Source organism: Emydura macquarii, unplaced genomic scaffold (assembly GCF_026122565.2).
Source record: "Emydura macquarii macquarii isolate MOO-44397 ecotype Brisbane River unplaced genomic scaffold, CSIRO-AGI_Emac_v2 contig_2935, whole genome shotgun sequence".
In the NCBI taxonomy this organism is placed as follows: domain Eukaryota; kingdom Metazoa; phylum Chordata; order Testudines; family Chelidae; genus Emydura; species Emydura macquarii.
This window is the reverse complement of record NW_027133072.1, coordinates 514,894-539,903: the sequence shown is the minus strand read 5'-3', so window position 1 is coordinate 539,903 and position 25,010 is coordinate 514,894. Positions and strand designations below refer to the sequence as shown.

The 25,010-nt window shown below is 44.7% G+C and overlaps 1 protein-coding gene across 1 annotated transcript; it reads right to left on the bottom strand.

The window, feature by feature from the left end:
- Positions 1–1,586: 1,586 nt before the first annotated feature.
- Positions 1,587–23,895, bottom strand: LOC137167550 (uncharacterized). Its single transcript, XM_067569771.1, has 6 exons — positions 23,805–23,895; positions 16,444–16,510; positions 15,398–15,645; positions 12,345–12,653; positions 11,113–11,336; positions 1,587–3,806 (listed from the first exon to the last, which is right to left on the bottom strand). The coding sequence occupies exons 3-6, from the start codon at positions 15,480–15,482 to the stop codon at positions 3,786–3,788; spliced, it is 639 nt and encodes a 212-aa protein (XP_067425872.1). The 5' UTR covers positions 15,483–15,645; positions 16,444–16,510; positions 23,805–23,895; the 3' UTR covers positions 1,587–3,785.
- Positions 23,896–25,010: the final 1,115 nt, after the last annotated feature.

Genomic DNA, 25,010 nt, shown 5'->3' with positions numbered 1-25,010 from the left:
TGACCCACTCGAGAATGCTTTATAGCGTGGTGGTTAGGACACTTTCATAGAAGGTTTAAAATCATAACTGGTGTGGAGAAGGTGAATATGGAAGTATTATTTACCCCTTCACATAAAACAGAAACCAGGGGTCACCCAATGAAATTAATAGGCAGCAGGCTTAAAGAAACAAAAGAAAGTATTTCTTCACACAACACACAATCAACCTGTGGAACTCCTTGCCAGAGGATTTTGTGAAGGTCCAGACTATAAAAGGGTTTAAAAAAACAACTAAAGTTCATGGCGGATAGGTCCATCAATGGCTATTAGTCAGGAGAGGCAGGGATGCAAAACCATGCTCTGAAGTGTCCCTAGTCTCTGCTTGCCAGAAGCTGGGAATGGGTGACAGGGGATGGATCACTTGATGAGTACCTGTTCTGTTCATTCCCTCTGAAATACCTGGCATTGGCCATTGTCAGAAGACCAAATACTGGGCGAGATGGACCATTGGGCTGACCCAGTGTGGTCATTCTTATGTTCTTATTGCTCTGACCCAGCATAGACATTTTCATGTTCTTAGGCTGGCATTCAAGTCCCTGCTCGGAGTCAGACACGTGTGTGTTTGAGTGCTGTAAACACAAAGCTATTGGATAATGGGGAGGGAGGTGGTCACTACCACAGCTACCTATTCTCTGGCTTTTTGCAAGAAAGGCCTAGCCCGGCTTGGGCACCTGACCCCAGCAGAGGGTTCACAGCTGTGGATACCAGGTGGAGATAGGTATCTCCTGCCCTTGGACCCAGAGTTTGGTGTCTGACTATCACTGATGGGCAGGGCTTAGGACGCATCCCACCCATTGGCATTTCCTGCTGGATCATTTAAGCAGCACCTGCTCAGCTTGCTGGTTTCTGGGGATCCTATTCTTAGGTGCCAAACTCTCCCCATGCATTGTGTAGGGAGCCTGGGACTGAGGATTTCACTTAGTGGCAAAGTGCCTAATGTTTAGGCACTGAAATCAGGGCCACCCTTAGGGAACATGGTCCCTGTGGGCAACCCCTAACATATCACCTCAGCCCCCACGGATGCACACCCATATCACACCAGCCCCCATGGGCTTCCCATCACCTCTGGGCCTTGCTGCCTTCCCCCAGTACTTAGTTTGTTTTGAAAGAGGTGCCAGAGCTCAGCACTGGCACAAATTAAGCACTGGCTGAATAGTGGCAGCTGCTGGCTGGGCACCCAACTCTCGCCAGCGCCAGCAGCAGTGCCGAAGTTAGGGGGGCATGGTATATGGTATGTTGCCCCCCTTACTTCTGTGCTGCGGCTGTGGCTTGTGGTGTCTGGCATTCAGCTGCAGCTCACGGCAGGCTCTGCACTGTCTCATGTAGACTGCATCTTGCCAAAGCCCATGGCTGTCCTGCAGGCCTCTGGCCGCTCATGGGTGCCATTTCAGATTTTGGAGCATGGGGGGCAACTTTAACTGTGATTCCAGAGGCTACTTAGGCACCTGAAAACTCTAGGTCTTTTTGCAGATAATAACTTAGGAATTAGCTGACAGGAGCACTGTATTTAATTCTTATACAAAGAAAAAAAAATATACAAACTCCAATTAAAGCCACATTTTAAGTGTATATGTAAATTTAGAACAATCAGGAGTTAAAACAGGAAGATATTTCCAATCCCAAACCTTGAGGTATCAGTTCTGGAGCCAGTTCTGGACAGATATCAGAAACACAAGTTTGATACTTTGTACACTATCTTTAGTAGAGAAAAATAAATATAAATAAAATCTGCTTACTTTCGCTAACAGACACACTCTGTGTTACTGCCATTATCTACTCTATTTTAGACAATTGTTTTCACTCCACTAGAGATGTATTTACTTAATTTTAACATACATGATTAAAGTTCTCTTTTATTAATAACAGGAATTTATTTTTCTAATTATTTTGGCATTTATGTTTACTGATCATGTATGTGACTCACTAAAATTTGACTCCATCATTGTTATTAGTATCATACTTGGAACTGCATTTATTTTTGTACAAATTTAAAGTGATTTTGCAGATATAACTAAAAATACAATTTGAAAATAAACAACCTTCATCAGTGTCTAATGTTATGTTGTTAGCTATTTTTTTTTTAAATTGGCACTGCTAAGATGAGTACAAGCTAAATTTACAATCTAGAAGGATACTATTATTTCATTTTACCACTTTAAATAATGAATGACAAAGCACAATATGGTAATAAAAGTAATAATGATAATTACTCCAGCCAGGACAGGTTAGTCTTAGAACTCTCTCCTCAAATAATTAAATTTAAGCATAAGAGAATTATGAAATGCACAAAGCAGTCAAAAAAATAAGATTCCTGTAATCCTTAATGAACTTTGAAGGAATAAAATTACAGAGAAGATATGTGCCTTGCACATTAACAGGAAGTACTAAGAAATAACAACAACAATACAAGTGTGTGTTGAGGGTAGTGTGATGGGATCCCCTGGGGTGCAACCTGGAAACGGTGGGATTGCTGAGCCCTCTGGGCTCCCTCTCACCCTGTGATGCTGTATCAAGCTGCAAACCTCTGGCAGGCACTGCACCTACACAGGCAGGGACACACCCAACTGAGCACATGGGTGCTTTGCCGAGCAACTCACAAACCAACAATAGACGGGGCCCAGCCAATTCTCCCCAGCTTTCCAGCACTGTATCCCAGAATTATACCATCTTGCTCTGGTCAGAAGCCTAGCCAGAGTAAGTTTATTAACCAGTCCGCCACTCCCTCGATGTGGAGAGGATATGCACAAATCATTGTTAACTAGGCTGAGATTTCCCAAATACTTTGACTATCAGATTTTAAGGTCAGAAGGGACCAATATCATCATCTAGTCTGACCTACTGCACAATGCAGGCCACAGAACCTCATCCACCACCACCTGTAATAGACCCCCTAACCTATGACTGAGTTATTGAAGTCCTCAAATCATGGTGTGACTGTCCGTGCCTAGGGTAGACCACCTGAAAATGCCAAGTTCAGGGCAGGCTGCAAAAGGAGAGCAGATTCTCCCAGCCTTGGTGGGTGACACTGAAGTCAGGCTTCCAAACCAGCCACAAACAGCGCTTCTGATTCCCAACACTGGTTTGCAAGAAGCTAAAACAAAATACACACAGTCCCCTTTACTGCATTTCAGTCTCTGGCTCCCAATCAGCCACTAGGTCCAGTAAAGAGATCAGTTATTTAAAACTCTATGCTCTTTACCAAAAAGGTTCTCCTGACCCCAAAGGGTCAGCCACAGTACCAGATCAATATAAGTTTGAATCTTACCCAAAATACCACATGGCCAACCAATCCTTTAGTAATTAAAACTAAAGGTTTATTATAAAAGGAAAGAAACAAACTATAAGAGAAATGTTAAATGTTTAAAGCAATCAGTTACATACAAAAGATTTGAAAGTCCATATATAACAGGTTGCTAGAATAATTGTGGAGTTTGCAGGCTTGTATAGTCTCTCTGGTGTACATCCAGTACCTGGATGGGCTTCAGTCCTTTGTTTCACACTTCAGTTGTACATGAGTTGATCCAGAGGTAGGTGTGAAGACTAAAGACTGACTGAAGACAAAATGGATGTGGTGCAGCTGCCTTTTAAGCCCCTTGGCATTTTCCATGCTGCTTGTGGAAATGTACAGAAATAAGATGGAATCCAGGGTCACATGAGTAAATCCTGGTGACTCATCAGGTGTATCCCTGGCTTCTTCCCCTGGGCCAATTGCACCTGTGAGTTTCCTTAATGGCCCATTAAGCAGGTTAGTGCTGCAGCTGTCCTGTCTGGGGTGTGGACCAGAAACAACACAAATTGAAATACAGACATATCAAACATATCCATAACTTCCAATACAGATATGACACATACACAATATAATCATACTGAGCAAATTATCACCTTTCTAACAGTACCTGACATGGCCTATTTCATGAATTATTGTAATTTTGACATATTGATGTTAAATAATACCTATTCCAGCCAGCTTTACACATGGTTTAAAGACTTCAAGGTACAGAGAATCCACCAGCAAGTGACCCATGCCCCATGCTATAGAGAAAGGTGAAAAACCCCCAGGGCTTCTGCCAATCTTTCCTAGGGAAAATTCCTTCCTGACCCCAAATATAGCGATCAGCTAAACCCTAAGCATATGGGCAAGACTCACCAGCCAGACACCCGGAAATAATTCTCTGTAATAACTCAGAACCCACCCCATCTATCATCCCTTCACAGGTCACTGGCACATCTACCACCAGCAGTCAAAGATCATTCAGTCAATTGCCAAATTAGGCTGTCCCATCATACCATCCCCTCCATACATTTATCAAGCTCAGTCTTGAAGCCAGCTACGTTTTTTGCCCCCACTGCTCCCCTTGGAAGGCTGTTCCAGAACTTCACTCCTCTGATGGTTAGAAACCTTCATCTAATTTCAAGTCTAAGCTTCCTGATGGCCAGTTTATATCCATTTGTGCTAAACTTAAATAGTTCCTCTCCCTCCCTAGTATTTATTCCTCTGATTACTTATAGAGCGTAATCATATCTCCCCTCAACCTTCTTTTGGTTAGGCTAAACAAGCCAAGCTCTTTGAATCTCCTCTCATAAGGCAGGTTTTCCATTCCTCGGATCATCCTAGTAGCCCTTCTCTGCACCTGTTCCAGTTTGAATTCATCTTTCTTGAACATGGGAGACCAGAACTGCACACAATATTCCAGATGAGGTCTCACCAGCGCCTTGTATAACAGTACTAACTCCTCCCTCTCTCTCCTGGAAATACTTCGCCTGATGCATTCTAGAACCGCATTATCCTTTTCCATGGCCACATCACATTTGTGGCTCATAGTCATCCTGTGATCAACCAATACACCTAGGTCCTTCTCCTCTGTCACTTCCAACTGATGTGTCCCCAGCTTATAGCAAAAATTCTTGTTATTAGTCCTTAAATGCATGACCTTGCACTTTCCACTATTAAATTTAATCCAATTTCTATTATTCCAGTTTACAAGGTCATCTAGATCTTCTTGTATGATATCCTGATCCTTCTCTGTATTGGCAATACCTCCAAACTTTGTGTCATCTGCAAACTTTATTAGCACACTCCCACTTTTTGTGCCAAGGTCAGGTAATAAAAAAGGTTAAATGAGACTGATCCCAAGACCGATCCCTGAGGAACTCCATTAGTAACCTCCCTCCAGCCTGACAGTTCACCTTTCAGTATAACTCATTGTAGTCTCCCCTTTAACCAGTTCCTTATCCACCTTTCAATTTTCATATTAATCCCCATCTTTTCCAATTTAACTAACAATTCCTTATGTGGAACCGTATCAAACACCTTACTGAAATCTAGGTAAATTAGATCCACTGCATTCCCTTTGTCTAAAAAAGTCTGTTATCTTCTCAAAAAATGAGATCAAATTGATCTGGCACGATCTACCTTTTGTAAAGCCATGTTTTATTTTGTCCCAATTACCGTTAACCTTGATGTCCTTAACTACTTTCTCTTTCAATTTTTTTTCCAAGACCTTGCATATTACTGAGATCAAACTAACAGGCCTGTAGTTACCCAGATCACTTTTCTTCCCTTTCTTAAAAATAGGAACTATGTTAGCTATTCTCCAATCATATGGTACAACCCCTGAGTTTACCGATTCATTAAAAATCCTTGCTAATGGGCTTGCAATTTCACATGCTAGTTCCTTTAATATTCTTGGATGGATATTATCCGGCCCCCTAGTTTAGTCCCATTAAGCTGTTTGAGTTTGGTTTCTACCTCAGATGTGGTAATTTCCACCTCCATATCCTCAATCCCATTAGCCCCCCTGCCACTAACCCTAAACTCTTCATTAGCCTCATTAAAAACTGAGGCAAAGTATTTGTTTAGATATTGGGCCATGCTTAGATTATCCTTAACCTCCACCCCATCCTCAGCGCTTAGCAGTCGCACTTCTTCTTTCTTTTGTTTTCTTATTATTTATATGGCTATTGAATCTTTTACTGTTGGTTTTAATTCCCTTTGCAAGGTCCATCTCTACTTTGCTTTTGGCATTTCTCATTTTATCTCTACATGTTCTGACCTCCAAGAGGTAGCTTTCGTTGGTGATCCCTCCCATCTTCCATTCCTTGTAGGCTTTCTGCTTTCTCTTAATCACCTGTCTGAGATGCTTGGTCTACAACTCTTGCCTATAATTTTTTTCCCCTTCTTTGCGATGCAGGCTTCATATAGTTCCTGCAACTTTGATTTAAAGTCATTCCAAGCCACTTCTGCCTTTAGATCCATGAGTTCTTCAGTCCAGTCCACTTCCCCAATTCATTCCCTTAATTTTTTAAAGTTAGCCCTTTTGAACTCAATGATCCTAGTCACAGATCTATTTTTGTTTATCTTTCCATTTAGTCTGAACTGAATTAGCTAATGGTTGCTCGAACCAAGGTTGTCCCCTACAACCAGTTCTTCTATTAGGTCCTCGCTACTCACCAACACCAAATCTAAAATGGCATCTCCTCTTGTTGGTTCAGCAACTATTTGGTGAAGGAATCCATCAGCTAGCACATCCAGGAAAATCTGGGTCCTACACTAGCACTTGTCCTCCAGTCTATATCTGGGAAGATAAAGTCTCCCATAATCACACAATTCTCAGTAGTATTTACTTCATTAAAAGCATTAAAGTAGTCTCTATCCATATCTAAATCAGATTCTGGTGGTCTGTAGCACACCCCAAGCACTATCCCAGGGGAAGCTTCAGTAGTTTTCTTCCCCAATGTGATTTTCTCCCAGACAGATTCTGTCTTATCTATTCCATCACTTCTAATTTCTAACTTCAACCAAGACACACTGTTTTAAGATAAAATATAAAACAGATTTATTAACTACAGCAAAATAAAATTTGCAGTCTACGTTCCAATAAACTAAACAGGATTTAAATCAAGCCATGTTTCACCCTGATGGATGGAACAAGCAAGTACAGATCCTTAATACACAAGCTGGACCTTTCCTTCAGCTTGGGACTCCCTCTCCAGTTCAAAGTCTGTCTTCCAGACATTCCTTTGGGTGTGAGTTGTGGTGGGAGAGAAGGGAAGTCAAGTGATGATGTCACTTCCCTTCTTTTATAGCTTCTTCCATCTCTCTAGAAAGATTTTGCTATGATGTGGGGGTCCACCCCCATTGGTAAAGTAGTCTCCATTGACTAGCTGCCCTCTCTGTGAAGTCTCCATTGTAAACCATTCTTGATTGTGCATTCTTTCCTTTTTGGGTGTTTCTGAACTGTACCGAGGGCACATCTGTACATGCTTGTGCTCCACATTCCATTTCCTCACCATCCTGTCCTGCTCTGATACTAAGTGGTGGGACCATTTGTCACCTGTTGAGGGTGAGGAACCCCTGTGGGTCAGTCCATTTTCCACCTTGGGCCCACAGCCCACTAGGGATATTAGTTGGCATCTCCTTCATAGAACCGTGAGCACAGTGATACCTGCCCTTTGTGCAGCATGGAGACCTTTGTGCATGCTTATCTTGAGTGTGCCAGGTTGCAGCCCCCTTTCCAGCTCCTCCTGATCCTTCTTTTATGGTTCTGGCTGCACTTCTCCCCGCACCTTCCAATTTATGCACACCTTATCTGTGGCTCTACGAAATCCCGAGACCTCCTCGTCAACCGTCTCCTAGCACTAGCCAAAGAGGCCATCTATAACAGGGAGAGGATGTTGGCTGACAGGGTGCTCTGTGACTGTGGGGTCTATTTCCATTCCTGTATTCATTCCTGTATCTCGGCAGAGTTCCTCTGGGCCACTGTCCTGCTGGCTCCCTCGACACCTCTGAGTGGGCACTGTCTGAAGTTCTCTGCTCAATGTCCTTTCAGGTTCCCTACTTTTGATCCTTTGACCTTCACGCCTGTTCCTATTTTTTCATTTGTTGCCCTCTAATTATTTTAGTCCTGTAGCACCTTAAAGACTAACAAATTTCTGTGGGCATAAGCTTTCGTGGGCTGCAACCCACTTCATCAGATGCCCATGAAAGCTTATGCCCACAGAAATTTGTTAGTCTGTAAGGTGCTACAGGATTCTCGTTTTTGCTGTACACAGACTAACACAGCTACCCCTCTGTAATTATTTTGAGTCCCAGGCTCAGTAGCTCCTCCCCTTAGGCGAGTGGACAAGCCCACCCACACTCTGGAACCCAATAAGACCAGCCTCTTGCAACCGTCAGCCTGACTTTGTCACACTCCCTAAATGTGGATTTGGGAGTCAAGACTTCAGGCATCCTGAGTCTCAGTTTCAGAGGTGGCAGCTCCCACTGAAGTTTACCAAAACTGAAAATCAGGCCACTTAATTAACTACCCAGAAATAGATTTAGAGGCCTAACTCTAGGCCCCCTGAGTGTGAAAATGTTCACCTATACAAAAAAAAAAAAATGCTTTCTCTAATATTATTTATCTTCCCACACTGCTCAACAGCTCAGCCAAGCAGCAGGAGACAGGAGCACACACTATTACAATTCATTTTCTGATCAGCTTTGCAGGAGCATTTCAATCAACTTTCTTCCAGTCAAGCTGTGCTACTCCTGTCACAAGCCCTCTGCCCCCTTGTTTATTGCTAAAGGTTACTAGGGGACAAGGCCAGGTTGCAATTTGGCTACTTGTAAAAATTGAAATGAACAAACAGATCCAAAGAAAAAGATCGAAAAACACAAAGAGCTCGAAGACAGCATACAGTGCAGGGCAGGAGGTGGCTTCTCTCCTTGCTGATTTCTTCTTGGGTTGTTGGGGGCTTTTATGATCCAATACACATCGAGTTTGGATTAAACTGATTTCATTTCCCTCTATTTATAAGATGGCAAAGGATCAAGGAGCGATTGGCTGATGTAGCTAAAAAAAAGTGCTACTTGGTATTTTGCTTGCTGGACACACCCCATTGAGTTTAACAGGTAAAAGCTGTGCTAATGCTTTCCATCTAGGGGGGATTAAAATGGCCTGTCTCAAATTTCATACCCACCAGGCCTATACGGTCATTTGCCACAGCCTATAAATTGCTACAAGATTCATCCTTTTCAGTTGACCTGGGCAGCCTTTTGGTGGCTTCTATTTTACTGTTTTCAGTCATTCCAGTGAAAGTCTGTTTAAAGCTGGACTCAGACTATGTTCCTGAAGTTCAGCTGAGCTGTTTCCTCTGGGCTATTTCATGTGGAGATACAGCTATCTGAAATCTTCCCTCTTACTCCAGCAAGAGTCCTGACTTTCAAACTAAAAGTCATACCTTGATTTTCATACATTGACTGATCAGAATGAAGTGCTCTCAAATGAACTACAGACCAACAATTGTTCATAGTAATTATTCAGCAAATATTTTACAAGAACTAGAACAATCATGAACTCCTCAGAAACAATTAATGGAGTAAAGTAGCAAGATTAATCACATACATGATTAGTTATGACTTATTTGCTTGGTCTTAAAAGAGAACAAAAGGACTCCTTGTCAATAGCCCTCCCCCACCAATCAGCATTGAACCTCTGAGAGGTGGGAGGCTGAGGGGTCTCATCAGATGTCCCAAGGATGGCTCAGGTCACCACTGGATCATACTCAGTGCACTATTCCAGCCCCACCTCATTGTGAGGGCCTCCCACAATGAGATCAACCCCTCCCCCAACACAAACCTCCTTGGTGGAGGGAGAGAAGCAGGGAAAAGGGAAAAAAAGAAGCAAAAGCAGAAGAGAAAGTATGGACGGAAAGAGGAAAAGGGAAACCAAAAATGACAAACCTCCATGCCCCCAGTGATTCTAAGGGACAAAGCCCTAAGCAGGAAATCAAATTCTGCCACCTTAACCTAGTGTTTTCTGAGCCTAGTATTCAGCCAGCACAAGGTAGATCAGACTGAACAGGTTCCAAACCTCTTACCTTCTAACAGGGACAGTAAAAGTAAAATCAGTAGTAGGAAAGGAGAAAACTCCAAAGAGGTTCCTCCTCACACACACCCTAATTCTCTGTCCTCAAGGAAAGAACTCAAGAAGACTTGCTGCAACAAAGCCACAGGTGTCTTGGAGGCTGCCCCTGCCCTGCATCACTGTCCTGCCTGGCTGATGTCAGGGTCTCTCTGTGAGATCAGGCGGAGGTCTGCAAAAAGCCTGCGTGATGTCACTGCCACATCCACCCCTCCCCTGCAAGGCTGATGTCCTGCCCTCAATGACTGAGTCTGGGGATCAAGCCGGCTGCTAGTAAAACATCAGAGGCTGCTTCCCATGCCACACTCAGTTTTTCATAAATTAGTAGACTTAATGGCCAGAAGAACCATTAGTGCATCTAATCTGACCCCCTACATATCACAGGCCTCCTGTATGTAACCATTCTGTCAGACAGTCAGCAGCAGCAGCAAGGGCCAGGTTCTCTATCTAGGGGTTCCTGTCAATGATACAACACCAAACCAGCTTGAGCCCCACCCAGTCAGCTGGGAAATCACACATAATCCCCTGGGTGCCCCCAAAAGGCAATACTGCCCCTCTCACAAGCAGAGTCTGAGTGTAGAAAGTGAACCTTTTAATAAAAGGAAGGAAGTAACACAGCACTGGTTTGGGAAAACAGTGCAACAGAATTCATGTACACAATGAGCAGAACCCACCCCAAAGTACAGGGGCGTGTCCTTTGCCTCTCCCTTCTCGTTTTCCCTTGCCCTACTGAGCGTCATCACCACACTGTCCATGTCTCCGTCGTAGGGCTTGCGGGGAGGAGCTATTTCCTGTTTACGTGCCACAGTGCAGCAGACTGCGAATGTGCAGAGCGGTCAGAACAGAGCATTATGGGACACCTCCTGGAAGCCAATGACATTGGTTTACGTTGTGCTCTGCCTACGCTGATGCTCATTCGACCCATACAATTGGACTTCAGCGCTATGCCACTTGCAAAGGTGGTTTTATTAAGTCGAATTTTATCACGATTTAGGTCAGCGGAACTGACATGCCAGTGGAGACACATACTTTAGGCGGTCAATGTAAGCCACATTACGTCGACCTCCCTTGTCATTGTAGACTAGGTCTAAGGTTTAGATACTGAGGTGGTTCCCAGCCATCAAAGTAGCTGGTCCCTACTGCTGGTGTCTTTGAGGTGTCTCTTTACCTCCATCAGTTCCTGTGAAGCAGCACAGCTTCCATCTGACTGGGAGGCAGCAATGTTGGTAGAAAGGCAAGGAATCCTCAGGAGCAAGCGTAAGATGGCAAGAGTCCCTCTACGTAGGATTGTACGTCCCCTAATCAGCAGCACTAACACCAGCACCAGCACCAGCACCACCACTGGCACCAGCACCGGCACAATCCAGTTATTTCCAGGCAAATGCCCAGGCCCTGAAATCCAAGACAGATGGTGTTAGCAGGAGCGTCAGTCAAACCCTTAGTTCACTGCTGGGGAATTTCCTGCTTCTCTAACACTCAGAGCTACACCTGCGCACACACAGATGGGGTTTTCTGGTTTAAGATGCTCCATGGTTCCCTGTTAAAGTGGCCTTGCAGCCTGCTTTTACCAGGACAGTCCTGTTTTATTTTCATATACCAACCCAGGACCTTCTTTTGCAATTCCCAGGGCTAGATGAAAATTTCGAACAAAATTTTTCTTGGAAAGCATCTGCTTTCCATGCAAAATTTTAGTCTTTCATTCAAAAAATGAACACATAAAAATAAACATTTTACTTTGGAAGTGCTGCAAGATGCCTCACAGGAGTTGAAGTTCAGGTGCCTCACGCTCCCATTCCACTGTATGGGCCAGACTCCCCAGCCAGACTTCATCTCCCATGGTACATTCCCATCATCCATGGTACATGATGGGACACGTTGTCTGACCAAGGACCCAATCCAGAGAGGAGAAAGGAAGCTCAAGACAGACGAATTACAACACCTATGAGACACTGCAGTGGCATTTATTAATTGAAACATTTTGATTTTCATCTAAAATATTTCAGTTTTTGATTTTTCACCATTTTCCAACCAGCTCTTGTGACACCTGAAGTGTCCGTTTCTTATTCCATCAATCAATACACTGGGGTTTCTTACATGTTTCTCCAAGATGTACTGCGTCCCCAGGTAGAAATTTTGCTCTGTGTTGACCAGGAACAAACTGTCCCGCAGGAGGAGTGATCAGTGTAATGAACAGTATTTGGAGCAAAGAGAACAGTCGAATGAGTGCAGTTGCTAACAGACCTGTTCTATTGCTCAGAGGAAATATGAATGACACTTGTTCAGCGTTTGGTCACAGTCTCATTCAGATACTAAGGTACATTATAAAATTCTTCCCTCTGGCCAGAGACAATGAACAACTGGAGTCACAGGGGTTACTTAGGCATGGAATACAGAATGTACCTTTTACAGTCAGACGTATAAGAGCCACACACTTTTCAGATATGTCATCTATGATCTTATAATCCGCTGCATCAGCTTTGGAAGCATTCTCCACCTTGTACCGTCTGTCAGGCATAGAGACTCGTTTGGAAATGGTGCTATTGAGCAGTTTTGAGTTCCTGTTCCAGACGAGCACTATCTGTTTGCAACTGGATGTTGAGGTGCTGCACTTTGACATAGTGAGAGACTTCGCAGAGATATTAAGGGGGAAAAGCAGAGAGCCACCTTCGAGCACAGACAGAGGAATGACATCTGGACACTGGCTAGGGCCTGTTAAAAGAAAACAAAGTTTCCAGTTGGCTTTGGTATAGCTTGTAAGAAGTCAGACCACGCAGAATAAATGACTTGCCTAAGGTCATATAGAGAGTCTGTGGCTGAGCAGAGAACTGAAACCAGATGTGCTGAATCCCAGGCTAGCACCCTAAATACTGAGCCACCCTTTCTCCACGGGATCCCAGCAGGGGTGTTTGAGTTACAGGGAATGGGAAGTGCTTCAAATACAAGACCCCATCGTGCAAAAATTCATGCATGTGTTTTACTACACTTGAGAGAATGAGACTAGTCACGAGCACGTGCTTAAGTGTTTGCAGGATCACTAAGTCACAACCTGAAAGCAAGGGCAGCTCTTCAATAGACAAGAAGCTTTGTTAACATTAAGATTGCTATAGTAAATTAAACTCCTCAGGACAGGGACTGTCTCTCACTAGGTGTATGTGCAGTACCAATGGAACCCCAATCCTAACTGGGTTACTGTAATACGAGTGTTAAACAATAGAGTAGAAAACCAAAGAATGCTAGATCTAATTGACCATTAGAAAGTATATATACATCATTAGCAAAAGACACAGACACACTAGGTGGGGACAGATGTTGAAAAAATTGTGAGGACAGAGGCGATTTTATAAGTATATATGATGATGGCCATGTCTAATTCAAGAGAATTGAGATGTGATCTATAATTAGACATTATAAATTGCTGGGCATTTGTTATCAGCTGATCCTTTGAGAATTCTTTTTGGGTTTTCTAGAGGGAATGGCCTCACTGAAGGAAGTGAAAAATTAATCTCTCTGTTAGTAACTGCTAGATTTTTATTTATATTCAGGTAGAACCTAGATGCCCCATTGTGCTGGATGCTCCACAGACACACAGCGGGAGACAATCCCTGCCCCGAAGAGTCTAAACAGACAAATTGGAGGAGGGGAAACTGATTGGAGAAGTGACTTGTCTAAGGTCACCCAGCAGGCCAGCAGCACATCCAGGAACAGAACCAGGTTTCCTGAATCAGAGTCAGTGCTAAAATAGAGCACTAAAGGAGCTAACTAGAGCTAACAGAGCTAACTAGAGCTAAAAGGAACTAAGAGAGCACAAAGGAGCTAATTATGCAGTTTATATACCCATGTAGGCACCTGAGTCCAATCAATAGCACTGTCAGTTAGGAAACAGGGTGGGCAATAGAACTTTCCCACAGCGCACAACATTTGTAGGGCTAGAATGTCAACATTGGGGATAGGAGCATGAGGCACTCTGGGACAGGATTATTTGACTCAGGGTCTGTGTGCTGCAATTGTGGACGTCCGAGCCCTACTCAAGTTATAGCTTGAGCTAAGTCTCTTAGAGGGCTGTGGCTGAGGCACCTAGGTCCAGGTCAAAGGGAGGCCCCTATCTGTGTTTGGAATTCACAGCCATGAACCTTCTCTTGGAGTTAGGTACTTAAGCTCTTTCTTGCAAATACCATGGAAGAACAAATGATTCAATTCCCCCCTCTGCCTGATGTGCAGCAGGGATCTGAATCCAGCTCTCAGGAGAGCACCCTAACCGCTGGGCCACTGGATATTCTGGATATTTTAGAGGTTTTTAAGCTGAGGTTTGACAAAGCCCTGGCTGGGATGATATAGCTGAGGTGAGTCATGCTTTGAGCAGGGGGTTGGACTAGATGACCTCCTGAGGTCGCTTCCAACTCTAATATTCTATGATTCTATTATTCTAAGTGGGTCTCAGTCTCTCCAGTTGAAGACATTCCATTCTGCATAAATAATCCTTGGGCCAAAAAAGAATGAGAATAAGTCTATAGCCCAGTGATGAGGGCAGATGCATGGGACGTGGGAGACAAGTTCAAGTCCCTGTTCCAATGACTAATGATTTATACAAAGAAAAACAATTTGAATAGGGTAAAATGAGACCCACAGCAGAACAGCCCATGACCCAGTGCTGAGGGCACTCCTGAGACATGGGAGATGCAAGTTAAAATCCCTTTGCCTCATGAGGCAGGAGGGGGGGAAAATAGAACCGGTCTCTCCTACTTCCTGGGTGAGTGCTTTAATAACTGGGTGAAGAGTGCAGGGCCCAATCTCTTGGGCAGTCTCTGAACACACCAACTAGATTGGGTCCTGCAGGCAAGACAGGTGGGGCAATGCCTATTTTGAGAATCCTGCTGGGGCTCAACCATGAGCTGGGCACCTGAAGGAGCAGTGCTCACATCCAAAGCCAGATCTTTAGACACCATGGGGACTTTGTTAGTCGAAATCTAGGAGCCTTCAGGATTAGGTGGCAGGTGAGCAGGGTTTTGTGGGTTAAATTTTGGACTTAGGTGCACCTAAATCACTTTGTGGATCTAGTCCTGAGTGGTCTCAGTCCTTCACCTACATACAGTTCTGTTACAATTCCAGTTTAGAAACAAAACTGCACCATCTACACTAGAAATTAACCAGAGAGCATTGGGATCTTCCCCCACTCATAACATACATATGAGGTGAAATCAGCATTCACTCCCAGCATTTATCTCCATCCTCCTATGGGTCTCTCTCTCAATCCAAAAGATCTAAGGCAAGGTACTCCCTGAGCATCTCTAGGGCTGGGTCTCCCCTCTCCCAGACCCCCTCACTTAATGTTCTCATCAACTCTTCCACCCCCCATATCTCCCTCTATGTTTCTGCCCACATCCCTTCTCCTGATCCCCTGCACATGCGGTGTCCTTTCTCCCAGGCCCACAAATGCTGATAAAAGAAACACTCACGCTGGCCCCGGCTGTAACAGCAACTCAGTAAGACTAAACACCAAAAGGTCAGGTGCGAGGAACCTGAGGGCTGAATCAGGACCATTATGTTCAGTCACAGGCCTGTGACATAAACTCTTCAAGGTGACTGGTAGGAATGCAAACTTTGTGTGTTACAGTTTCCTTCTGTATAGCTGTCTGGTATTTTTTGCTTGAGGATTAAGAACTTGAGGCAGCCTTGATAATGAGCCAAACACCACGTGGGGCAGCTGGAAAAAAAAGTCAGAGAGCAAGGTTCCAGTAAAGAAACAAACTCACTCTAGCAGAACACAATTGTCTCATATGGGATCCTGACATTGCACACCCAGTCACTGGCACCGTGGATCCAAATGTCGTGGGGGGGGGGGGGGGGGGGAGGGCACGTGTTCCTCCACAGGGGAGTTTAGGAGAGGGAGGCTCCTCATTTGGGGCTGTACCAAGTATCTGTTGTCCCCTTCCAGAGGCCCTGCTACCTTGGAGCACCACACATGAAAAAGGTGTCCTTTGGGAGAAGATTACTGAGTTCAGATCTCCAAGAACTGCCTAAACAGGCCACTCAGGATCAGCTCTGGGGGGGACCAATGAGGATTGAGCCTCCAACAGCTAGAAGGGAGCATGGAGAAGCCAATCAGGGCCCAGCAGGTAAGATAAAAGCAGCTGTCTGCTTCTTCCAGGGTCAGTTTTGGGTGAAGATGCTGTTGGGTGAGAGTTCTGTTTTGGGATCCCCTCTCTCTTGTTTTATAATAATAGTTAAATGTTCAGGTTTGATAACTGGTAGGGTAAGCTGCCATTTTGGGAAGGAAAAACAACAATTAGGACTCCACATTGGAATACCTTCTTTAAGGAGCCTTTCCTGCCTTTTTACATCTTTGGCGGGAAAAGCTGAGTGAAAATCTGCCTGGCAACAGGAGAGCATAAATGCCCCTGTGCCTGTCAGATCAGAGCTGTTCCGCCCAAGAGGCAGCAGAGGAGATCATCACCTCTTGGAAGGAGAAGAGGATAGCCTCCACACCTGAATACCAACTTACCTGTAGTAGTCCTGTGGTTCGGAGTTCCCATGTTCCAGTTCTTGATCGCTTCGCTGAGATCAGCACTCTGTGGAAGAGAGAAGGAAAACAGTAAAGTACTGAACTTGGGGACAAGGGTTAATTTCCGAGTATGGGACGTGGAGTTCACCTCCATCTCTTTCTTAACCCCGAGTGATTTTTTTGTTGTGTTATCCCAAATAAATTGCTATTCTAGTTAACCTTATTTTGGGATCAGTGTGATTTCTCATAAGGTCAACCGGTGATTAGATACGGGAGGGGGACAACTAACTGAAGTACACCATTGGGAAATAAATTATGAGGAGGGTTTTGGTGTCATTTTTGTAATTCCTCGTAACAACTGGCAACCACAAAGGGACCCCTTAGTGATTTTATGAGTAAGATTCCTTTCACTCGGTGAGGTTAAGTTCAGCCCACTGGCTGAGAGGCTGGGACCCCTGTTTGTTATTGGAGTTGATCCGACCCATATGGTCGAGGGATATCACTCCAGGGAACTGGAGTTGGTTAGTCTCCGAGTAACCTAATGTATTACATACGGCGTAGCCTAGTGCGCTCAATGGCTGAGGATTTCAGGCGCTGTAGTTGTTGTGAGAGCAACCGGAATGGTGTTGGTGTAACAGGGACACACTCCCTGTGGGGCAGCAGAGCGTGCTGACAGGCAGCTCAGAGCAGCCTGCAATGGCCTTGAGTATCAAGGAGACAGCAGGTGTCGCTGATAACAGAGGCTGGGGTCAAAGGCGGCCTACAAGAGTCGCGGATTCCAGTGGTGAATCCAATGATCAGTTGCCCTGTGGCAAATCTGAGGCTAGTGTGACAGCCAGAAGGAGCTGTCAGAGAGAGAGCATTGCCCTCATTTGCCCTCATTAAGCTCACAAGCTAAGAGAAGCAGGGGGAACAACGTGGAGATTTCCGCTGAGAAGGTACTGATCGGACTGTCAAGGAAAATGAGTTCCACATGGAAGTTTGGATTGTCCAGTTGGGTGCAGCCGATAAATAAAAACAGCCTGGACTCTTATCTCATGGATGTGGGAAAAGGAAAGGATCCCATGGGCAAAGGGGAAGTTGGCGTACCAGGTTTTACAGAGTTCATGGTTGGCAAACCACGGCCATCCAAGAAAAAGATGAAATGTGCCTGTGGTACAGCTTAGATAGAGCACCCAAGGAGCTGCAAAAATCTGTGGGTGAGCTAGAGGCTCAAGTTGCTCAGCTCAGGGTGAAGCAGCCCAGAAAGAAGCTCCGATTAGTGAGCTTCAAAGTAAGAGGGAGTGACTAACTGCCCAGAACCTCAGCCAAAATAGTCAGACTTGAGAAACAAGTACAAGAGTTATCTGAGGCACTGTAGCACAAAGAAAAGGAGGTCAGCAAGCTGATGGTTGTTGCAACACAGTACCTGATATGTCCACCTCTCGCCCCCACCTACCCACCTGGTGCATCAGTAAAACCTCGACCTGACCTTATTAGGCCATTAGCTCACTCCTGCTGAAACTGACCTTATTAGGCAATTTCCTTGCTCCTCCTGAAACTGACCAGGTGACTGAGAGCAGCTGTCTACCTGACCTGTAGCACAGCCACCCTAACGGTCGGCTCACCACCCAGCCAAAGGTTTGCCCTGGTTCAAATGTCTCCCCTCCAATCAGGAGCAACCACGGTCACCTGAAGCCATTAGTATAAAGCCGGGGCATGCCCCAGGCTCCAGTGAGAGAACTCACTGTCTGCCAGACCCATCAGCTGGCCTGTCTCTCCTGCTCCTGGACTCCAAGCTGGAACCTGTAAGCCTGCTCTGTGTTGCTGTTTAGCTTCTGGGTGTCATGTTGCAACTCTTCCTTCTGAGACTGGTAAGATCCTAACCCTCTCTCTCTTTTAGTTTCTGTTTTAAACTCGCTCTGAAAACAACAGCTGCCCCCCCCCTGCTAACCCTCTCTCTCTTTTAGTTTCTGTTTTAAACCCCGTTTGCCCCTTGCAGTTAACTGCCTGTTTGCCCCTTCCCCCTTCTGTGCCCTGTAATTAACTCATTGTCTGTGAAATCTCTATGTGAAAGCATTCCCTCATGTAGTTAACTGCTTCTGCCTCTGTGCTTTTCAGTTGTCTGTGTAACCCCTTTCTGTTTCCTACAAGCAACTAGTTGTCTGTGTAGCATAGTGGTAAGTGTCCCTGTTTGCCATGTGGGAGACCAGGGTTTGATTCCCTGTCAGGGAACCACGGTCTGTTTAGTATTAGTTTAGATCTTTATAGCTAGTTGCCTTTTTAATACTTTCTTATATTCGTTTATGTTTTATGTTTTGTGCTTAATTGTTTTTATGTCCTTTTATAACTAGTTAAAAATCTATATTACTCCTGTGTTTATAATTAAACTCATTTATTTCCAACTGACTCACTCATTGACTCTGGGGGATCGCTAACCTGTCTGAACAATGGTTAGGAGGAGTCTCCTATGGGAATTGAGAGAATCCCACAAGAGTAGTGCAGACCACTCAGCGGCGAGAGGCATGCATTGGAGGCAGAGCTACATGAAGTGAAGGGTATGTTTGCTGCCCTAAAGGGAAGGCAATTTAGAGCGTACTGTAGCTCCAGCTCTGACTCTGGGAGTGGGACTCCAGACTCAAGCAGTAGTGAGTCAGACTCCCGCAGAGGAAGAAACCGGGTCTCTCCTTCCACCCCTCCTGAGTTAGGGGAAAATGAGTTGTCCATAAAGGATCTCAGTCAGGAGAAAGTGAGTGGGCTACCAATGGTTCCAGTGACCACCACAGTGGTGCAGTATGCAGGCCTGGATAAGCCCAATAAAACCAGGCATGAATTCCAGGTGTACACACTGGAATAGGCTAGGGCCATGGGCAAGACTATATGGGCCCATTAAATCGCGAGACCATGGTGGACTGGGTTGGCCATGCTAGTGGGATTCCGAATTTGAACACTGACGATCTTATTGATCTGGCATGTCAGCAGAGGATTTTAATGCCCTTCCTGCTGAGATCTAGATGGCCACTCTCAGTACTTCCAACACATCTGTGAAAGGACTGTATAAATTCTACTTTCCTGAAGCCAGTCTCAGATTCGGCAATACAAACAATAACTACTAATCGAATGTAAAGTCTCATGCATCAGTCACTAAGTTCGAACAAGAAAGAAGAGTTCAGAGAGGAAGTACTACAAATTTACAGAACCACCATATTACAGTCACTATGGTGAGTAATTCAGCAGCTTTCTAAAGCGAAAAAACTTTAGGAACAATTCATTCACTACCATAACAGACTCAGGCTGTGTACACACTACAACTTACATCGGTTTAAGTTATGTTGCTCGGGTGTGAATAAGCCACCCCCTCCCCCCCAAGTGAAGTAAGTGACACCAACATAAGTGCTGCTGTGGACAGTGCTATGTCGGCAGGACAGCTCTCCCACTGACATAGCTACCGCTGCTTGCGGGGGCTGGAGTAATTAAGTTGGCAGGAGACCTCTCTCCAATCAGTTTAGTGTATCTGCACTAGTAGTGCAATGTAGTGTCCTGTAGCGTAGCCATACCCTCAGAATTATCAGCACAGGTATCACTTGATAGAGATCTTTTCTCAAGACAGTTAAAAAAGCCAGAGAAATATTAGGATTATTGCTGGCTGAAATTGATAAAGGGGTTGCAGGTCAGGATTGAGGGGTATCACAGCAGGTTTAGCATATGGGGAACCCAAGGTTGAATGAATCGGGGGGCTGTGGGTCAGGACTGAGGGTCATCAACAGAGCTGTATATATGAGAGAGGAGAGCCTGTGAGCACATGCACCTGGAGCGAAACAGCTTGGAAGCCAAATGCTTATCCATACCATTATTAAACAATTAGATTGCAATAGCACCTAAAAACCACAACCAGGTTGGACCCCATTGTGCTGGGTGCTCTACAAACATACAATAAATGCCAGTGGCTGCCCCAAAAGCTTGCAACCTAGAAGACAAGTAGAAACAGGTGGATGAGGTAAACAAGCAGACCAGGGAGATAAGGCCACAAGTAAATATAATAGAATGTACAAATGTTTAGCCGATCAGGGGCCTCTCCACCTGCCTCGCTGTTCTAGGTTGCAGTATACTGTGTGTGTTATGGCACAGACTAGTTCTGAGAAGGGATGTTAAGAAGGACAAGGGAATGACTTTATATATTTTGAATGGGGAGCTTTTCCCTCTACGTGTAAGAGGCAGCATGCAAGAAGATACAAGTGCTTGGCAGAGAAGAGGGCAGTTGAGTCTGTTGCCACTGATGAAGTGGAAGTAGTTGCTGACTTTGCAATAACTGGTCAGCTAGATAGGGTGGAGCCATCGGAAGGACTTAGAGGGAGTTGATTGAGAGTGATGTGCCAAGAAGATCATCTTAATAGCAACATTATGAATGGATTTGAGGGGGGCAAGGTTGCAGTCATGAAAACAAGAGAGAAGGAGGCTGCAATAGTTAAGGTATGAGGTAAATGGGGTTGGGACCAGAGTTTTGGTTGCATAGGCAAAGAGAAAAGATTGATCTTGAAGACAGTAAGAAGTGACAAGATTAATAAATGGGTCTGGATGTCAGAGGCAACTGCCAAGTCAAAAATGAAGTTAAGATTATTGAGTGACAGGGAGGATGGCTGTGTTGGCCATCGTAAGAGAAAGGGGGAAGAATCAGGAAATTGGTTGTGGCCATATTACGTTTTAGCTCACTGCTGGACATCCATGAGGGGACGTCATAAAGACAGGCAGAAATTTTAGTTTGGATTGAAGAAAACCATCTATAAAAGAGGTAGGTTTGAGACTCTTCAGCATAAAGATATTAGCTATAGCAAAGGAAAAAGTTCAGTCAGAATCCTAGGACGCACCTTAAACATTTTCAACAGGTGAATGTTTCAGGACAGCTAAATAGCAAAGAGAAGCCATTTGTCTAATGGAGAAGCCAGAGTCTAAACTGTTTTGTCACTGTTTATATGACAGTGTCAAGACACTTGTTTTAGGTCATGTCCTGCGAAGAAAATACTATGCAGCAATCAGAGTGTGCACAATGTATCTAGTATGACCTTCATAAAAGCTCTTTCCAGAAAATGAGAGTGATGTGTTTTCAGTTGCACCGGTTACCACTAATTTACAAGTAGAATGTATGAAAAATCTTCTCTTAACAGAAAAAAACCCAAAATGAATAATCAAAGTAATATCACCACACAGGAAAAGAAGAATAGATTGATTCAGACTAATAACTGAAATGGATATAATAGTCACTGGGACATGGCCCCAACGGAATGGTTATGGCCATCACAAAAACCACAATCACAGGAAAAAGTAAAGCAAAAATCACCAGAGCACAGACTATGAAAAAAAGTTTTGACCCTTCAGACATTCAAGATTTTGGTGAAATTGTAATTCTCCTTATGAATACAACTGCAAAGCAACAAAGTGCTAACTTCTGCTTCTAATCCTATAATCACTGGAACTCTTGCTCCCCCTTCTCACTAGCTAATAATTGATCAAGAAAATACAAGTTTCCCTTACTTCTACCTAGTAGCAGCCTTGAGGTAGAGGTAACATGAATGAATTTATCTTAAACTTATCAGATTAATAGAATGCACTGGGCAAGTACATTGAATAGAAATTCTAATCAAGTCACACTAGAGAATCTCTCTAAATAAAAAAAGGAACCTACCTAAGTACAGTTCCCAACCTATGGTCCGAGGCTAGTACAGGGGGTCCGCGGAAAAGAAAAACATCCTCACCAAGGAAATGTACAATTTCAAATAAAAAATCATTTCATATAAAGTGTGTACATTACAAATTATTACTGAGTGCATATTACTTCTTTATTACTTTAGATTTCCATTAAAAACAGAGTGTAAAAAACATCTAGTAGCATGTGGTGGTCCGTGAAATGTTTGGTGGTTGAAAACGGGTCCCGCACACTCAAAAAGGTTGGGAACCACTGCCTTAATAGATTTGACCTCTAACTTTGTATTTTGGGTCCTACAACTTTTAAAGAGCAAAGCTAAATATTCAAGAACACCATTAAATATTCAACATTACTACTGTGCTAACTTTATTTCAGACTAGATTGGGCATGGTTTCCTCTAGCTTTTCAGAACAGAAAGTTATAGCTCCAATTCCTCTGTATACAGACATTGTAAAGGGTTTTGTTTTATTTTATTTTTTTGGTACAAGTACTTGAAAGGTATAGACTTGTACCATGAAACAGTCTGGGATTGTGCATCTGATGTTTTACCAGTAAAAGTGCAACAGAACCTTGTGACTTAGAGAAGAGAATAAGTAACTCCTGGTCTCTAAAGAGCATCTGTTTTAAGTTGTGCCTGCTAGGTCTAGAAGCCAGAGAGAAACCAGATGCAGAAATCTTGCTTTCAGATTGAAATACTGATCACTGTCAACCAATATTGCCCAAAAAGGTGCTGGACGTCTAAAGCCATAGAAACGAGCTTGGACCTTTCTGAAGAGACATGCAATGACATGCAAGCAAGCTTGCTAGTAATTCCACCCCCAATACATTTGGGTCCATGCATCTATTTTAAACTTTAACTTCTTTTCCCAGTGGCATCCCAATTCAGTGGAAATCCCAAACAGGAAAGTTTAAATCTATTCTAAATTTAAAATCTAATTTGCTACCACCCTTGGTCATAAATCCCATAAAATTAAAGTGAATAATCATAATGGTAAAAATCAAGAATTGTGAAGAAGTTTCAAGAGATGCCCTCACTGAAATCTTAGTGAGCAAGGTACCAAAGTGAAATATCAGCATAACTAACACGACGTTTTCCTTCCAGGCTTCACATAGCAGCTGTTCCTCTTTGTCCAGGGCCAAGGGGCAGCCCAGCTACAGCAAGTGTGCAAAATCCGGAGGGGGTAGGGGGGTAACAGGCACCATATAAGAAAAAGCCCCAAATACTGGGAGTGTCTCTATAACATCAGGACATCAGCTCTCCCTAGGCCCAGCTGTAAGTTAGAGTCCCGTCCCCCCCAACAGACCGGCGGTGCTGAGAAGCAGGGTGCACACGCAGCTCGCGGGCTCTGCCTGGCCGCTGGGATTCCCCACACCCGGCTGCCTGCCACCGGCCAGAGGCGCACCCGCCCGGCAGGGGCTGAAGGCGACGAGGGAGGGTTGGGGCCCCACCACGCATGCGCCGAAAGGGTTTGAACGAGGGTTTGTTCTTCTCCGCCCTGCCCCCCTCGCGCGGGCGTGTCGCGCGCTGCGGAGGCCAGTGAGGAGCCGGAAGAAGCAGCACCGCGCAGCCAGCACCCTTCAGTCTGTTCGCGCCGCTCCGGGCCGGGGAGGGGGACTGGCCTGAGGTGCTGGGGAGAGGGATCAGCGCAGGGCGGGGTCAGTGTCAGCGCCAGCCGCTTACCTGCCCGCCCGCAGCCCCCAGCCTGGCTGCCAGGCGCCTGTGCTCGGTCGGCTACGGAACCACGAGCCGGTGCGGAAGCGGCAACAATTAGACTGGGGGGGCGGGCGATCGCCCATTGGCCAGATAGTCACGTGCTTCGGGAAACGTGGCTGCAGGTGTCCGCGTGAGCCGGGCCGGGCCGAGAGCAGCTCGCTGGACCGTGGACACGTGACCTGCGCTGTGCGGGCAGGCTGGCTGGAGGCTCGCAGGTTGGGGCAGAAGCTGGGCACTGGGCACTGGGCACTTGGGTCCAGGTGCTGACAAGTGTTTAGGCTCCTGTTTATGCCAATGGGAATCAGGCCCCTAAATACCTATCAGGTGCTAGGGCTTGCCTGGATCTGCCCCCTTGCAGCGTCTGCACTGGGGCAGTACCCGTGTTAGGTAACTCGAGGTAGGAGCATACCTTTGTTCTGAGGAAGACAAGGCCTAGAGACTGGTCTATGCACACAAATCTGCACAACTAACGGTGTTTTCTGTTTTTACCAATTAACTCTCCTGTTATCAAGCGAGGTTGATGAGGCAGCTTTCAAATCAAGTAAAGAGCGTGCTCACACTGGTTTGTGGCAGTTTAGCTAAAATTGATTTTAAGTTAAACCAGTCCAATTTCTCTCTTTTAGACTATGGCCCAGATCGTCTAATACTTAGGATCCTGATGCCTAAAGTTAATTCTTAATTATTTCCATAACATGATGTACACATCTCTATTTAGCATCTAATAATTTGCAGCCATTTGCAAAAGACGTAACAGTTCAATTTTTTAAAAAGAAAAATCACAGCACCTCACACAATAGGGTCCTAATTCTCAGTTGGTAATTCTAAAAGCTAACAATTGTAATCATTATGATTTCTATTTAATTGTACATGCTTGCATATATATTTTTCAAAATAGCTGTGCATCCAACAGCTCTGACTCTGGTGCCTAAATAAGGCCCTGATCTTGTGAACAAACACACACCTGCTTTACTGTAAGCACATGAGTAGTCCCAGTGACTTCCGTTATGCCCATAAAGTTAAGCATGAGCATAAGTGTTTGCAGGATCAGTGCCTAAGAACTCGGCTCCCACATAGGCAACTAAATGAAGTTGCCAGATTTTCAGAGGGAGCTGCTAGGTGCTGAGTACTTTTAAATAAAATGGCCAATAATGAGACTGTGCATGTTGTAGATAC

Bases quoted from the DNA above. Each gene is read 5' to 3' on its own strand.
- LOC137167550 (XM_067569771.1), bottom strand. From the start codon at position 15,482: ATGGTCCTGATTCAGCCCTCAGGTTCCTCGCACCTGACCTTTTGGTGT. The intron at 12,654-15,397 runs GTGAGTGTTTCT...TTCTTTTAACAG, and splicing joins CTGTTACAGCCGGGGCCAGC to GCCCTAGCCAGTGTCCAGAT. The intron at 3,807-11,112 runs GTAAAGAGACAC...TCCACACCCCAG, and splicing joins CTTCACAGGAACTGATGGAG to ACAGGACAGCTGCAGCACTA.